This window comes from Triturus cristatus, chromosome 1_2 (genome assembly GCF_964204655.1).
Source record: "Triturus cristatus chromosome 1_2, aTriCri1.1, whole genome shotgun sequence".
In the NCBI taxonomy this organism is placed as follows: Eukaryota; Metazoa; Chordata; class Amphibia; order Caudata; family Salamandridae; genus Triturus; species Triturus cristatus.
Genome location: NC_140580.1, coordinates 997,539,025 through 997,556,800, shown reverse-complemented (window position 1 = coordinate 997,556,800; position 17,776 = coordinate 997,539,025). Strand labels below are relative to the sequence as shown.

The 17,776-nt window shown below is 41.5% G+C and overlaps 1 protein-coding gene across 1 annotated transcript in view; it reads right to left on the bottom strand.

The window, feature by feature from the left end:
- The window catches only part of LOC146868563 (dual specificity testis-specific protein kinase 1-like), a 339,083-nt gene that overhangs the window by 111,012 nt on the left and 210,295 nt on the right, over positions 1-17,776 (bottom strand). The window contains exons 3-4 of the mRNA XM_085611282.1: positions 8,536-8,657; positions 4,918-4,966 (exon numbers count right to left, since the gene is read on the bottom strand). Of these exons, the coding sequence (XP_085467408.1) occupies positions 4,918-4,966; positions 8,536-8,657 (171 nt within the window). The remainder of the gene's footprint in view (positions 1-4,917; positions 4,967-8,535; positions 8,658-17,776) is intronic.

The window sequence follows — 17,776 nt, the reverse complement described above, 5'->3', positions numbered from 1 at the left end:
CCAGATAACTCTTGTGATTAATGTTCCTGCTAGAGCGAGAGATTAGAGTTTTGTCTAGTGGCAGTTTTCACCTGCCATAAAGTAGCGCAAAGGGTTTGTATGCCTGCTGCAAATAACTCGTACAGCGCAGATTACAGATCTGTATTTTATGTGGATAGATGAGTCGATTACTACTTTTGTCACAGATATCCTTTTGTCACCGCAGTTCATAAGATACAACACTAATAAAGAACTATGACTGTTACGAACTGTAATCAAAGAGCTGCATGCAAACTACATAAAATAGGTTAGGACATTATGTTTTTCCCCCCAGTCCTTCATTATCTATTCCTAATGTTGTCGAAAAGGGTTTGTTTGGGTAAATATACATTCTTATTAGTAAAGTCAGTCTTTACGTGTGCTTTAATTAACTGAATGTGAGAGAGTGTCTATGGAGAGATGAGGGGCACTTTTGCCCGGTGGTCATGAGGGATTCAGAGGAGGAGGTCATAGGAGGGCGCCAAAAATGATTGTCGTACCGGGCGCCAACACTGCTAAAGCTGGCCCTGAGTACACTACAGTGTGGAGGCACACAATGCACGAGACTCCATTCACGACAAAGGATAGGGCAGGGTGTGAACCTGAGTATTCAGGATGTCACTCAGGAGGACTACATTGGGCCCTCACTCACCTCAAGGCTCCAAAACGAGGCTAAAGATGAACAATGGGAAAATAGTGTTTCTGAGACCAGGAGGATATAAAAGTAAATCATGGTACAATATCAGGCGCGTTCGCAACTAGCCTCTACTGCGAGATTAAAGTGGGGGATTGTCCAGTCTCACTCCACTCTTTGTTGAAATTGCCTCCTTTGTCTCGGCTCTTCTTCTCTTCAGCTGCAGTGAATGTTCTGACTTCAAGGATAAAGTGACCCCAATAAACCTGTCATCGTATTGCACCATCGCTTTTCTTGACATCATCCTGCAAAAAAAGATCACCTTATTGAACACCTGCCTTGGAGACATTTCAGATGGGTAGTTTTACCCAGGAGGCCACGGCAATGGTCTAATGTTGACTACAATGTCTGACATGGAAGGTTCTCAGTAGCTCCTCTGAAGATTCTGCCCGGGCCTACCACTGGTAAGTCCTAACACTTGCATCACATATGTATGGTCTCAAGAATGGTTCCAAGCAGCCGCGGCCTGTGCAGGCAAGGTGGGACCGGGTGGGGGGGGATTTCGACAGACGATGATGAGGGAAATGTAATTATTTATTTAATTTACCCTAGCCATCGTCTGTCGAAATCCCCCCCACCACCCCACCGCTCTTACCTGCACGGGCCACAGCTGGTTCCAGGCTTTCTGTGTAACAGTGAATTATGGCGGCATTAACCTTAGAGGTTATGACCCACAGCCCGCACAATACTGGAAGCTTGAGCTTTGAAAGGTGCTATTTTTGAAATTGTTTAGGGCACCCCCTCCCCCCCCCCACTTCCCACTGTGGCATGGAAGACACAATGCTCACCTTTTTATTTGAAACCTGTGATCCCAATTCGAGCAGTGGTTGTATGTGGGAACAGAGTGGACCCTCCTATCAAGCCTGAAATCCCTTCTCTGGTTTTGATACAGGGTTTACAAGAAGGGTCCACTCTAGAGACTGTTTCAGTTCAGATTCCGGCGCCCAGCCGCTCCATACTGACACAAAAAATCTGACTCCTACTTACCCCTACCTGGATGAAGATCATAAACCTTTCTCAAACAATAGGTTATGTTATCCTAAAGGCAAGTCTCATAAAACCCCTGAGCTAAAAAAAAACAACTATGCATGTTAGACAAAATGAAAAGCTGCCATTTGCTACTGTTGGACTGGTCATTAGCTTTAGTCACCTTGAACCAAGGCACTCTCCTTCCTTTACAGCCTCAAAGAAAGAACAGGCAGAGACGGGACTGCTCTAAAACAGCTTGCATCAGTCTGCTCAAACACATTACTGTAAGGCAAACACTTATGAGATGGAGTTCCCAGGGATCTCTACTAGTAGCCCTACTGTTCCTCACATGTATTCAAACACTGGACAAGAACATGAAAGATCTGGACATAAATCTCATACAATAAACCAAAATCTACATCCAAATAATCCAGGCATCGGACCCCATTCCCTGGATTAAACTCCTCGCAGAAATTCAGAATTAAAATCCAAGCAGACACAAGGTGTAAATTCCTCTTCCTCTCTGCAATCCATGAATCTCAGCTAAAAGCCACCTGGCTTAATGTTCTAAAAAAAACATAAGCTGGTATAGCACATCAGGAAGCTATTTAGATGTGTCATCTAGCAACTAAAACTACTCAGGCACTGTATATCATTCATTACAAAAGAGGACCCCATAAACTAAGGGGCTTCTTCTAGTCTGAGGTTTTGTTTAATAAAATGCATCTAAGACTCAACTGGGGGCTAAACTGATGGGGTATGTTATGTCTCTCATGCTATTTTGAAGGAACCTCTTGTTCATCTTGGGAGATATCTCAATGATGCAAGCGGGTGGGTGTCCTGTCGTATTTGCATTTGTTGGTGGATAGAAGTGATTCCACCTCATAAACATAGTCCAATATTTAGTGCTATCAAGAAGGACAATGAAAAGGGACTTTTAAATGGTATCCCTAAAAAATTAACGCCACCTCTTAGGGCAATCCTTAATGCAGCCCCCCTCTATCCAGTAACAAGTGCAAATTTGACGGGACACCCAACCACTTGGATCACTAGATATTTCCCACGGTGAACAAGTGTTCCTTTAAAATAGCATGACTGACGTAAACTCCCCCACCTATTTAGCCCCAAGCAGACCGTCTTAGCCGTATATTAGTAAATAATACCACAGGCTAAAAGGCCCTTGGTTCATGAAAAGTCCCACTCACGACATAGCTATCTCAGATAAATCCAATAAAATCTGGACTTCAGTACCCTCTGAGATAAGATAGGTCCCATTTACCTTTACACTTGAGCATTTCCTGAAAAAGCACACACCCATTTAACAAGCACCTAGAGCCGACTAATACCTGATATATACCTAGCACAATGACTCACTGCAAGGTGACTGACTTCTACACGTGGATACATGATACTCAAGCACTAAGGCACCCTATGGAGAACGAACCTAAACATGTGTATTCAGGCTGCTCAGGCAATAAGAGGAGACTGTTCTACATGTGTATTCTTGCTACTCAAAGGCTCCCTGCGTGAGGGGTACTGACTTCTACACGTGTATTCAGGTTTCACAGGGAATAAGAGGAGAATGGTCCACATGTGTATCATTGCTCCTTTAGCGCTAAGGCTCCCTACGAGGCGGCTGACTTCCATGTGTATATTCTTGCTCCTAGGTGAGTGACTGCTCCATGTGTACTCTTGCTCCTCAAGAACTAAGACCCCCTTTGGGGAGACTGACTTCCAAATGCGTATTCTTGTTCCTCAGGCAGTAGGACTCCCTGTGAGGAGACTGACCCCCCCCCCCCCACCCACCTTATGTTTTACTTTTGTGTTTTTGTACACCACTTCTTCTACAGCGTTCTTCTACTCTGTTGAATTGCAGTCCGCAATTAATAATGTTTCACACATAAATTATATGACTAGACAATTGTGTGGACTCGCATAGCGCTTCTTATTTGAGGAACCAATTAACTGAACAATGAAGCCAGACCTCTAATCTACTGGCAGCCATAGGTACATTTTTGAATGCCAGTTCAAAAATTGCAGATCACGAGTTCGATGAATTAGAATCTTTCCGTTTATTACATGTTCTGACTTTTGGGTCCTTTTTTTCTTTTTTTTAAGGTTAACACATTTTTCAAAAAAGTGGTTTTAAGAGCCAAGAACATCTTTTTCTCCATACAGGATTTGCAAACAACACACCTTAATTCATAAAAATGAGTCTATTGCACATATCGTTCTGCATTAGCAAAATATTAAGAAAAAATAAGGACACAAAAATGACAAACCCTAAAACGTAAATGAGATCAAATGACCCAGTACCTAAAAGTACACCAAATAGACCACAATCATGATGGAAGTTTTCAAGTCCTTGCAAAAATGCATTAAGGAAGTAGCACATGGAGAGAAGTGGGACGGGCACATTTTTTGTTACCCGAGCAAAGTATTTCATAGTTCCGAATTACTGGCCTCCACATGGTTCCCAGAGTTTCCAATTTTCCCTTCTCATGTGCCTGAGCTTGAGTGCAAGTGGGTGCTGAAAATGGATGTGCCTTTTCGCGACTATAGGGAAATTGTGTTACTCTGCATTCTTGTAGGGTTATGCTAGTGTCTATCTTGCGCACCTTTTCCTCGCAAGTGGCTCAACACTCTTGAGATGAAAGGTATGTTCCAGTACACTCACGGACGTCAAATGACACTCGCATACAAAATCATGAAAATAGCAAATGTACAGTATTAAAGTTTTGCAAAAGTTCAGGTTTTCATAGGAAAGACCAAGTTAAGTAGAACTTTGCAACCTTTCCAGTTTTTTAAAACTTTTTTGCGAGAAATATACATGAAGGTCAGAAGATACAAAACATCACACATTCCTAAATGGCAGATGGACCCAAGATGACAACACCCGACAAGAAAAGGCTTTATCTGAAGTTCAGGAGTTTGGTGAATGGGAAATTGTCCAGCGGTTGAATCAAGAGGTTAGACATCTTGGTTGACACGTTGAACCGGTTTGGAACTGGGCAAGTCCATAGGACCGGGAAAGAGTGATTATTACATTTGGCCTAGGAAACACACCAGCCTGCCAAACCTGTATATACTGGTGCCTTTTAGAAAGATTTGATGGTTAAACCATTCCCATAAATCCACCATCAGTTACTCTATTGTTCTAAAAACAGGTTGCGCCATCTTGCTAATAGCTACAAGAAAAGAAATCAGTCAGACCTTAAATTATGACAGGAATTTACCTCCAAAATAGGGTACAGTTTCTCATCTTTAACGCATATTCCAAGGTACCTGAAGAAAAAAATATATATATATAATTAGTTTTGTTTAAACACTGTACAGTCCACATTTACTGCTGTTGTGCTACATTTAAAACTGTCAAAAGTGCAACCAGGGTGTGAATGGCTGAGCAAACATCTTACTGAGAAACCATGTTTGACAGGAGGAGTCTTCAGCAGCACAGCATTTCACTTTAATAATGGGGCCCATTCTCCCCATAAACGAGATAAGCATTTTGACGAATCTCGATAAGAGGCTGTACCCTCATTGCAAATACTAGAACACTGGATCAGTTCCTTGATTCAAAAGGAAGGTACAAATGTCACTAAGTTACTAGAGTAAGATTTAAAAAAAAAAAAATTCAGTGGGTTGCATTTCATTTTTTTATATTGAAATGCATGCCTCTACATTAGCCGCAAACCATTGTTAAGGTAGCAATTACCGGAGCACAAAATGGACTCCTGTGGATTGTCCTGGACCATCAGCTTGGTCTCCTCCGCCCACTATCCTTTACATTTACCTCAGCTCGAGACAGTGAAGTGAAATTAAGGAAAAGCTAAACAACCTAAGCATTGTTACACCTCAGGGCTACCCTCTGAAGCACAGGTTAGAGCATGGCGGAAGAAGTCACTTACTCACATTGAGTTAGCTTAGAGATTTCTGTCTAATGTTAAGGGTGGCGATTTGACTCTAGTGTGAGGTTCATGTGAAGTCGGCTACAGTGGCTATGGGTTACACATTGTTATCATTAGAGCATTCACAGCGAGCAACAGTCTTCCCTTTGGTGGCACAAGATGGTTGGTTGATGCTGGGAGCAGGTCCCCTAGAGCACTGGAACATGAGTTTTTGATTTTTTGTTGACACTTTTGTGCCTCTTCTTCTAGGTCATGGGTACTCACAAACATTTTTCCAGTGGTGTGTCTGAAGCCCACATTGATGCCAGCAGGATTAGGGTTTGTGCAGTGTAGGGTGCACGTAGAGGTCAAGCATGCATATGGTGTGGACAGTAAGTCCTAGAGTTATTTTGAGGGTTTCATTCCATACTCCCCTCTCAATTAATCCTCTAGTATCTAGAGTCATGAATTTTAAAATACTGTGTTATGCGGCATCTGAGTCGCTATCCCTGTACCACGCCTTGGGGTAACCCTTCTCTGCTTCCTATTGCTACCTTGGGCTAGTCAAGTGTGAAAAGGAAGTAATTTGATTTACTGATCTGGAATAAAATATAACCATAGGCTTGACAGTCTCCTTATGCATTCAGTCGCTCCTCTGTAAACATTAGTGGTGCTTAGAAACAGGCTCAGTGAAGGTAGTGTGTGGTATAAAAAGTCCTCGACAAAGCCCAACCAACAAAGTGTGCAGTTCACTGAGGTGGGCAGACACAAACACCCAACCTCCACCACTAGATATGGACAGTGGGGACGTATTAGCTATTTCACTAGCAGACTTTACCATGTTGCCGCAATATGCTGTATGTGAACTTTATATTTAAAATCTGAGCCGCTTCCACAGCCCAGTGGCATTTCTTTGGTGAGAGCAGTCCTACGGTCTCACCATTGGAACCACTTACACCCTCAGATGCCGTGGCTTGAGCAAGATGGAATCTATGGAACAAGAAGGCATTTTCTTTTTAGTAATCTCTGCCTGTCGTTGTGATAAATTGTGTCTTTTTTGGTTATCAATTTCTGGACATATTTTTTGCTCCTGTATTTAAAAGAGATAGGAAAAAACAAAACAAAACTAAACACTGTTAGCATGGGATTAAAAAATCAGGACTTTAACCCAACAATCATTTTATTGTACTCATGTTGAGAGAATTTTTGAAACAAGGTGTCCTGCACTGTGGTGTTGGCACTCGTGCTTCATCAAATTGTTTGATGGTGGCCAAATCATTTGCTTCCCCTGCCTTTGTCCCATTAACTGCCAGTAGGTGACGGAGCCACTGAAGGCTCAAGCCAGATGCCGGGCTCCGCTCATCTTGACGTTCTCTTGGATCGTTGAGCACAAAATGAACGAAGCCTTCATGTGGCTTCTATCTGCCACCAACGCTCTAACCTCATGTGCCAAGAATTAAAGTCAAAGCATTCGTTTTTTATGTAAAAAAGGGGGATAGAAATAACCATCTACTGACTGAAGGGCACAACGCGAAACTAGAAAACCTGGTATCAATCCAGGTTTCCCCACTCACCCAAACTGTGTGATTCTAGTCAATTGTTTTATTTCACTTTGCCTCCTTTTCCTTCATTATCCCAACTGAGAGGAACTTGAAATACACGAGTTCAGGATGTGCGCTCTACAAAACCTTTCTTGTGTTTGATTTCATGAATTATAATGTTGGGTCATGTATAATAGCAGTCTATGCCACTCAGGGCACCAGACATGCCTCTTGACTCACTAATGGCATAGTTTTAAGGGCCGGGGGTGGGGTGGGCATGAATATTTCTAAGTTCATGTTTGAAAAAGATCACTTTTAATAAATGCTTCTCAAAGCAGTGATATCATTTGATGTACAAAGTTGAAAAGGCTTCTGTACGTCAAAGAAACAGACTCTTTTAATTTTGAAAAGATGTTATATTCTTACATGTTTGTAACAAGGTGGCTTTGAAAATAAACATGCTCGTAAAGATAAGGTCTGTAGGACACCTTCTTTGCTTCTTTTACTTTTCTTCAGTTAATTTGTAAATAAATGCTTGCTCGTTTGTTGAGCATCTTTCTGAATATTCAGTGATCAGTCAAGTAGACAGCAGCTCAGCGCTGGTAAGATCCGGGGGGCTTTAAGCGGCCTCCATGAGCATACTTTTAGTATCCCTGTCCTAAATGGCATATTCAAGGTCTGCAGGTTTCTTTCTCTTTTTAAGCTAATTGTTGACTTTGAAAACTAGTTAAACCTGTGATCTTCTTACCTTTGCAAAACCAGAATGTCCTTTTTATTGCTGCTTTCTTTTTTGTTTGTTGGCGTGAATGTCAAGCCTTTCTTCAATAAAAAAGAATTTAACAAAGGGTCTCAACTCTGCTCTTTCAGGAAACCTCTTCCCAGATACCAAGCACCCCCCCAGACCCAACATCCCTCAGCTGAAGGACCAGTGCCTTCCTTTAGCAAACAGTTCTGGGCGACTCTTTCTCCGTAACAAGAGTATATGGGGTTAAACTAGATCTTGCTGGGCCAAAACCACCCAAGATATTTTGACAAGTCACAAAATGGAAACTGTACCCGGATTTCTGATGTTTCGGCCCTAACTCTTTACATCATGCTGGAGCACATGCAACACCGTAATGAGGAAATACATAAACACAACTGTACAAACATAAGCTTCAGAACAATAGAAAAAATAACAAATACTTTAATTTCACATGACATGTTCTTTTCATAATTGTCTCATTTGATTCAAAATGTCTCCAAATAATGAAATCGGGGTTATCCTTTGAAAAATTTCGACTAAATGAAATATTTGCAATCGTAATCAAGGAGAAATTGCTTGTGAAACCAGCCCGCGTGTGCTCTCCTTGTACCCGGAGCACAGGTGAGCAGGAGGCAGACCCGGGATCTGACTCTGGTGTCGGTCTGTCAGTTGGAAGCTCACCTGACGATGTTGGGGTGCGACAGTTTCTGCAGCAGGGTGATCTCCCGAACAATCACCTCTTGGTCCGCATCGTTCTTGTAAATTTTCACTACCATTGGTTTGGAGGTGGAACTGTTGGTCACCTACAGGAGAGATGCCATCATTCTTTTATGAGTGCAATACAACACACACAAATACATAAATAAATAAAAATCTCATCCTGAACATACTGTGGCATGTACTGCGTTGTGGAATTGATGATAAAGGACGTGTTAAGACTACATTTGTTATTTTATTGATTATTTAGTATTGCTCCATGATGCGTGTGGATATGAGAGTGAGAGAGAGAACGAGAGAGAGTGGGTGTGTGTGTGTGTGTGTGTGTGTGTTTCACTGTCTCAACAAGGGACTCTAATTTTCTAAATTACAGGAAGTTTGTGCATGACATCTGACAAATGACCTATAACATCTAGTCACCCTGAATGTCGTGGTGTATTGCAAGTACACAGATGGCGGTTCAGTCATGCTTTAAGTAATGCAAAGCACATGGCACCCTTTGTGGATCATGCCAGAAGTTCACCGTGTGCATGCGGAGGCATGTCATGGTGTGTACGGATAATGCAATTACATGTGTTGATGCTCCCTACTACATGGCATGGAAGGAATGGTGCACTTTATTATGTTAACTATTTGTGTAGTGCTTCGTGCACGCTAAAGACACTTCAAATTCCAGCGGCAGCAGGACGGACCAAAACAGAGGCAAGTAAGGGACTAACTATGCATCACTTTTGTTCTCTGTTAAATATTTTATGGTGTAACAATAGTGATCACATATGAAATTGAAGTACTTTTACTCATTATTGCGCAGCTCATGATTCCCGGATACTAGGTACAGTAACCAACAATATATTGTTATAACACATTTTTGCTCCAAAGTCACTGCTCTAGTAGATGCCATTTTTAAAATGGCCCTAGTTCAAAGTTTCAAGTTATGGATATTTGACATTTAACTAGTTTTTTTTTTACAAAATTATGAAACTGACCTTAATGGACAACCCTATTAAAAACAACCTGACACAACATTTTAAACACACCTGACTCGTATGAAATCCTGAAACAACATGAATCAGTCTTCAGCGTTGTCATCAGGCCAAAGACTATGCATTATACAGAGAGCTGTGCTCCAAAATATGTAGGGCCCTGTTCACAAGCTGGACTTTGTAGTGCATTTAGTAGTTCTACATTACTACTACTAAAGTACTACAACATGCTGTTCACTAGCCTAGACACCTCAGCCGCTGGCACTCCTATCTTTTCTGTGCAGAGATCTCTCCCACAGTTGTGAACATCTCTGCACTAGTACACCAGTGTTATTGTAGTAAATGTGGGAGGGGCAGGGGAGACTACCTGGAAAATGTAGACTACAAAACAGTGGTAAGGAGGGGCTAAAGGAGGGTCAAGAGGGATGATCATCCAGACCCAAAAGAATGAGCCCATTGATATTCACAAACTATACTTCTACAGTTACCACAATACCCAAAAGAGTCATAAATGTACTGTAGCTCAGATCTGGAACAAGTCCAGCATCACTTATGGCCAATCACTGGAACTGCAACACACTTCTATAGAAATGAATGGAGGCAGGTACTTAAATAAAACCCCATAAAAATAACGTTAAATTACATTCACTTATTTCAATGTTTGAAACATATATTTAGATTTTATTTAATGTGCAAAATGGGAATGTATAGTTAAAAATATATATAGATTATTTTGCTTTTTATAATTAACAGTTTAAAAATTAAAACATAAATTAACTTATTTTTTGTAAAATAAGTTACATTAAACAAAATTAACTATATACATAGATATTAGTGTTTTTAATACACATTAGATAAAAATAAACATTTTACTGTAGACAAGTTTTTGAAACCTAAATCTTTAAACAAATATACATTAATTAATAATATTCAAATTCATGTTTAATAGACTTTTAAAATAATCTTGCTGTAACTTTTTTTTATTTAAATAGGTGATGTGCGAGAACTGAGCAGAAGTGGGGTACCACCGAATGAGGAATGAAAAGAGCACTGTAAAGCCTTGCCGATGACTGTTTGTACAAGGAGCTGACCCAATCACATTTACATTTGAAATACATGGGACAATATATTAATAGAGACTAGAATATATGGCATGCTAGAACTTGCCAGTATTGATCTATAAAATGAAATCTAGATTCTTAACATGGTCTAAATTACAAATATCCCTGTTGGGAAAAATACCAATTACAAAAATTAATATCACTCCCAGGTTCAATTATGTGTATGGCTTACTGCCATTGAAATTACCACGAGAATTAATTAAGATAATTAAAAACGAGATCAAGACTTTTATAGCAAGGGTAGCAGGTCCACGTTGAAGAGTTCAAGAGCTGAGGACTAAATCTCCCACACATAGAATCTTATTTAATAACTCATCAATTAGCCTCTGCCATGCACATGGTGAAAACGTAGAAAGAAACCCCCATATGGGCCATGTGAAAAAACTTATCTTGAACTCAGTGGGAGACTTGACAGTGTCCTGCATTGATCACCGCAAGAAATATCTTATACTGCATTCCTCTCAGCACACTTGGCAAAGTGCACATAAGTTGAATGCAGCTTGCCCGGAGTTGCTTTCGAACGCACCCACATGACAAAATAGGGGAATACTAATTGATAGGAAAGAGGTTGATTGGACGCAGTGGAGAAAGGGATACAGGCCTTTACGGATCTTATATCAGGAGGAAAAATAAAACCATTTCACAAGCTACTCCAGGAGTTTGGATAGTCACAATCCCAAAACTGAATGTATCTGCAATTCTCCCACTGTATTAAGTCAGTCCGGGGAGAAGTTCAATTCATCCCACCAAAATCCCCGGTGCTTCAAATTTTGTTGGTGTGGAAAGAACTTGAAGGAACTGTCTCTGGTCTAAATTCAATCCTAAAAGGAAAAATGTTACTGAGTCAGCTACCTAAGTAGGTGGCGGGAAAATCAACTGATCACGAAATTTGCAGATTTGACTGGAAAATGCCGATGGAGTTACATAACAAAATCTTGAGGGAAGTAAGGCTAAAATTCAGCCTCTTTAAAATTCTTCATCACTGACATTAGTCCCTGGCAGGATTACTTCATGCAAAAATGACTCCCAATTCGAATTGCTGGAGATGTGGGAAACCAGGTATAGGAAGTTCATATGTCAATAAGGACTTCGTAACTAAATGTCAATATAACACTGCCCACCAGAACAGCATTACTACAGGATACTGGGGGTCTTCCAACATTACCACACCACACTTAGTGACTGGTGGGCACAGCATTAGCAGTCACCAATGGACAGTGACTGGTTAGAGAGAATATATAAGATGGCATCCTATGAGAGAATGCTCTACAAAGTAAATGACAAAATGTCACAATTCGAAAACTTCTAGAGGACATTCATAAAGAAAGACACAATTACCAATCAGATACCAGTCTTGGATCATGCCTGAATAACAAGTCCATGAGGTATCTACTTAGTATGTGGTTGAATGTAGATGGGCAGGTAGATGGGGGGGCATGATCTGGTGATTAAAGATAATACAACACTGTATTGGTGCATTAAGGTGGAACATACGGGGGAAGATTCACACTTGCGAGGGTTATAGGAGAGCATACCATAGAGAATGGCCGGTTTTATATCCAACACAACCAATTTGGAGGTTGAAGTGATGCGAGTTACCGGGTACTACCTAGAGAAAAGATACAGCCTTTACAATGCGGGCAGAGCCACGGATGCCGTTCCCCGTAAGCTCAATTAGGCATGCCATACCCATGCATATGCCTTAACCACGCATATGCGTGGTTAAGGTAGTGCACGGTCTAGATGTTGGGATAGGTGGGCCCATAAACAGGAAGGCTCGGGAGTGGACACAGTGAGGGAAGTGGGGCTTAGGCTGGGTTGTGGGGGACTGGGGGTAGTTTTTAATGGTGAGGGTGGTTTTTAGGGATCAGGGTGGGTCGGGGTAGGTTTTATGGTTTAGGAGGGGGTCGGGATGTTTTCAGGGCTCGGGGGCATCAGGGTAGTGTTTAGGGCTCAGGAGGGTCGGGTAGTGTGTAGGCATGGGGGTTGGCTAGTGTTTACGGTCAGGGTAGTTTGTAGGGCTCGGGGGTCGGCTAGTGTTTAGGAGTCAGGGGGGGTTGGAGTAGCAGTAGTGTTTAAGGCTCAGGGGAGGTCGGGTAGTGTTTAAGGCTTTGGGTGCTCTGGGTAGTGTTTAGGGCTTAAGGGGAGTCAGGGTAGTGTTTGGGGTTCGGGGGGGGTCGAGTAGTGTTTAGTGCTCAGGGTAGTGTTTAGAGGTCTGGGGGGGTCTGGTTAGAGTTTAGGGCTCAGTGGGGGTAGAGTAGTTTTTAGGGATCACGGGGGGTCGGTGAGACGTTTACCACACATCCTTTAACCATTGTTTGGACGTATTCATTGGTAGGGCTGTGTACCATGCTTGCCTCTGTCATACAACCCCTGGAGAAGAGTTGGTTGCTAACAGACAGTAGTGGAGCTGCTTATGAATCAATAATTCAATGAGCTAAGCTCTTCACGTTGTTTTTCTTTGTGAGACGGTGGGGTTAGAGGCTTTATATGAATAGGAGAAAAGTTTTGGGGATATATATCTAGACCGGTATGTATGGGCTTCATTACATCCGGTTAGGACAATTTGTTGTATTGCACGTGGGGATTCCAGGAGCATGCATTGTTATTACCGCAGAAACTGTAAACTGTTAACCATGTGATATATGCTACTTTTTCAAATACAGTAATGAAGAACTAAAACACAACATAGTACAATAGGAAGCGGTGTCGAAAGAGGCCATGAGTTTTGGGTCAGCCCATGCACCCATAGGATTACAAGTATGTACATACTATGCCATCGCTTCGCTGGGCTGTTTATCAATGTCAATGCATGTCTGTAGATGAGGACATTGTCTCATTTTTGTCCTCTTTAGATTTTGGTGCTGTGGTTTCAAGTAGTCAGAGTGCAAATGTGATATGACGTGTAGCTTGTAATAGAGAGGCTGAGCTCTGATGTATTCATTTTGCTGACAAAATGACAATTTAATTGCTAAGTGTTTGCTTTTTTGTTTAGGAAGGTCTTGATTCTTTGAATGCCATATTGCTATTAAGCCACGGTGATATTCGCAAATTGCTATCACAAGTTGATTTGTTTTACTTTGCTGTTATGGGATTATGTTGGATGTGGGCCCTTTTTGAGCACAAAGTAAGGAGATGTCCACATATGCTTTCTTAAAGATGCAACAAAAATAGTGGCAGTTTTTCAAAGCGGTCTACTGCGCTTCATATCTTGCAGCATGCGCCTTTTAAATCCACCACTTACAATGCAAGCTTCATCTCCTGGCTCATGTTCCTATCACACATGGGATTTACTTTCCAAGAAAGCTGTGGGAGGAGATGTAGCCTAACTGCCGAAGTGGTCGGCCCTGGAACAGAGGGATCCGGTTCCAGACACACCCTTGGCTAAACAACTTATGATTCTGGGGGAATGACTTTATCTCCCAGTGTAAAAAAATGTGTAATGTAATTTGGTGCTCACGTACAGCGCTCCTATGCCCTGCTGCGTTGCTATATAAATTGCAACAACAAAAGTACACTAAGCCGCCCAACTATTACGAAACATATCCCCTAATTAAAAAAAAGCCAGTTCAATTGGATTTGCCCATGCTTGTCACACATTCCACAAGGGCGAACTGAATAGTCAGTGAACAGCCAAATACCTGAAGGTCACAGTTGATATAAATGAATGTGGACCTGCAGATATCTTAAAATTGGAGTGTATCATCACTATTGTATCAACTTCACTCCAACCAATTTCTGCGTAATGGTTCAAAGCAGGCAGTCTGACGCTGCAACAGAGCCGCCTGGGATGACATCTTGGAAACAAGCATTGACAATGCAACAGGTCTCGCCTTTGGTGAAGTTAAAGCCATTTGCTTTACTAATGGTATTGTATAGCAAAGCAAATGGCTTTAACTTAATAAAAGGCGAGACCTATTGCATTTTTAATGCTTGTTTTTTTTTCGCTCACTGGAAGTACATGAAAGCATAGACATTGACAACCAAGCATTGGCAAAGAAAGTAGTTCTCACCTTTATCTATTGGCTATGCCACTGATTTTCAGCAACGGTATGCAGAGTGGGGAAATGTTACCAAAAAAAAAAGAAAAGCCTGTGATATGGCTGCCTGTTATTTTGTAGGCCCTCATACAACACATGCGCACCTGCAAACTAATGCCTGCGCTTTTTGTGCTTTTCAGTTACAAAACCGCGTTGAATCTGTAACTAAAAAGAAACAAAACATGCAAAAGTGTTTATATTTTAGTCAGCCAGTAAAGTGAGGAACAGAAGCAAATGGGTGAAGCAGAACTAACAGGGAGGGGGAGGATGGAAAAAACACAGACGTAACACAGGAGGGCTGGAGACAGGTGAAAGCAACACAGGTGAAGGTAGATGAGATAGGCGAAAGCTGCATGAGGAAGGCCAGGAAGACCAGAGAAGCAACACGAGGATTGAAGGAAAGCAACACAGAGCGTACAGGTGGAGGGAAGGAACAACAAGGAAAAAGGAGGAACATGCGGGTTAGGAGAAGCAACACTAAGGGTGTGGGGAAGCAGTGCAGAGACGCACACAGGTGAGAAGAATAGGGAGAGGAGAAGTACTCTGGCAACAAAGAGCAAAAAGATAGATAAGAGAGATAGAGAGAGATAAATATAGATAGAGAGATAGAGATAGAGAGAGAAAGAGAGAGAGAGATAGATAGATACGTAGATAGAGATAGATAGAGATAGACATGTAGAGATAGATAGAGATATATAGATACGTAGATAGATGGATGGAGATAGATAGATAGATAGATAGATATAGATAGATACGTAGATAGATGGATGGAGATAGATAGATAGATAGATAGATAGATAGATAGATAGATAGATAGATAGATAGATAGATAGATAGATAGATAGATAGATAGATAGATAGATAGATAGATAGATAGATAGATAGATAGATAGATAGATAGATAGATAGATAGATAGATAGATAGATAGATAGATATAGATAGGTAGATACGTAAATAGATGGATGGAGATAGATAGATAGATAGATATAGATAGATAGATACGTAGATAGATAGATAGATAGATAGATAGATAGATAGATAGATAGATAGATAGATAGATAGATAGATAGATAGATAGATAGATAGATAGATAGATAGATGTGAACCTGTCGTTTACTGGTGCTCATGAAAAGCGCCAGTGTTGATGATTGAGTGCCGGTACTTGGCACCGGAAACCACATGTTCAAATTAAGCACTGCAGGGTGCGCGCGGCGAAGCAAGATGGCCGCTACGTAAAGAGCTCCACTCGATCGAGCCGGCTCACGGACGAAGGGATCCTGTCCCGGCGGCGCTACTCTTCAATAACAATATATTTAGACGTCAGAAGTGGCACAGATCATTATGGCAAGTTATCAGACCGAACCGCGGTCTTTTTTGTCAACTTATCGGCTGATTTTGCTTCTCCTCAGATAGCGGCCGCCATTTTGATTTCTCCTGTGCAGCGTATCTCTTTTCTCATGCTACAACAATGTTTTCTGGTCACTTCTAGCGGCAACTTACTTCTACTATAGAGGAGACTTTTTTTTTTTCTTCTTCTTCTACTGCTATTTTCTATTAATGTCTTTTGCCTCAAAGTTCCTCCCATGTATTTTCTGGCATCACATACTCCAATAAATATGGAGAGGAGAGACTTGCGTACATTCTTCACTTAACTCCCCCAGATTGCATGATCTAATTATCTGTTACTGGTCGGTCTAGTGCTCCTGGTGCTGCTGTTTTTTTTTCCGTTAATATCTTGCTGTTCCTCTGGTGCGTGCCTCCAGCACCTCATATTTCAACGCCTTTCATCGCTGTATCGTGTTGTGGAATTGTCATTTCTTTACCTCACGGAGTGTTGGTGTCACGTTACACCCTTTTTCAGCACTTTTTCATTAATATTACTACTGTTCCTCCTGTTGTCTTCAATTTACCTCCACTTGCAATTTTCTCTGCTGGGACATTTTCAACATGGACTCCACACATTCAAATAAACCTCATGGGAGCTCCTCGGGAGGTCGAAAGGATCCTACTGCTTCTTCTGGCAAACGCACCAAAAAAGATCCACCTTCCCCGTCTAAATCACCGCTGCCTCTTACTCTGGACCACATCATGGAGGAACTGCGTCTTATTCGTCCCTTTATGACTGATACTGTTGCCACACTTCAGAGGCTGGATGACAAATGGTCTAGCCTTGATACAAGGCTTTCTGATGTAGAGCAAAAGATCAGTGATGCTCAAGATGTTGTTGCCAAGGTCGACACACTCGCCAAGGAAGGATTTGGAAAATCGTAACAGGCGCAACAACCTTCGCATATATGGTATTCCAGAGGGTTCTGAAGGGTCTGACATGATCCAATTTTTGAAAACTCAAGTTCTCCAAATTGTTGGCCTTCCAAAATCTTCGGACTTCAACATCCAACGAGCTCATCGTCTAGGGCCTAAGACTACATCTCCTACATCTAAACCTAGAGGTATAATTGCCTACTTCCTCCTATACTCAGACCTTATGACGATTCTCCAAGCTGCTAAGCAACATAAGCAGATGATTTAGTCTGGGCATAAAGTTTTTTTCACTCAAGATGTTTCTAAGCCTACTGCTTCCCGTCGAAATGAATTTCTAGACCGCAGACCGGCGTTGCGATCCATAAATGCAAGCTATGTTTTAGTTCATCCTTGTTTTTTTAAAGTGACTTATAAAGATAGAACCTTTAGTTTTGAAGATCCTGCAGACCTTCGGAAGTTCATTCATACACACAAAGAAGAACTCATGGAACTGAGAAAACCCTAATTGTTTTGTTAATGTCTTATTGTTGTGTCTTGTTTTAATTTTAATTCCATATGCAGAATGTAGCTCTCATGTTTCCTTTGTTCACCCTTTCTTATGTTTTGCAGGTCTCCCCTATGCGGTCATGTTGTCGATGGTCTCCTTCCATGTCGTCCTGGTGTTTGTATTGTGCATTCCATCCCGCTGCCGTTTTACCCTAGATGGTTGGTAAGTTCCCTTCATTTGGTCCATCTGGTCGCCTTTAGTCTTGGATTCTCCTTTCAATACTTTCCTCATGTTATATGGTGACCTATCCT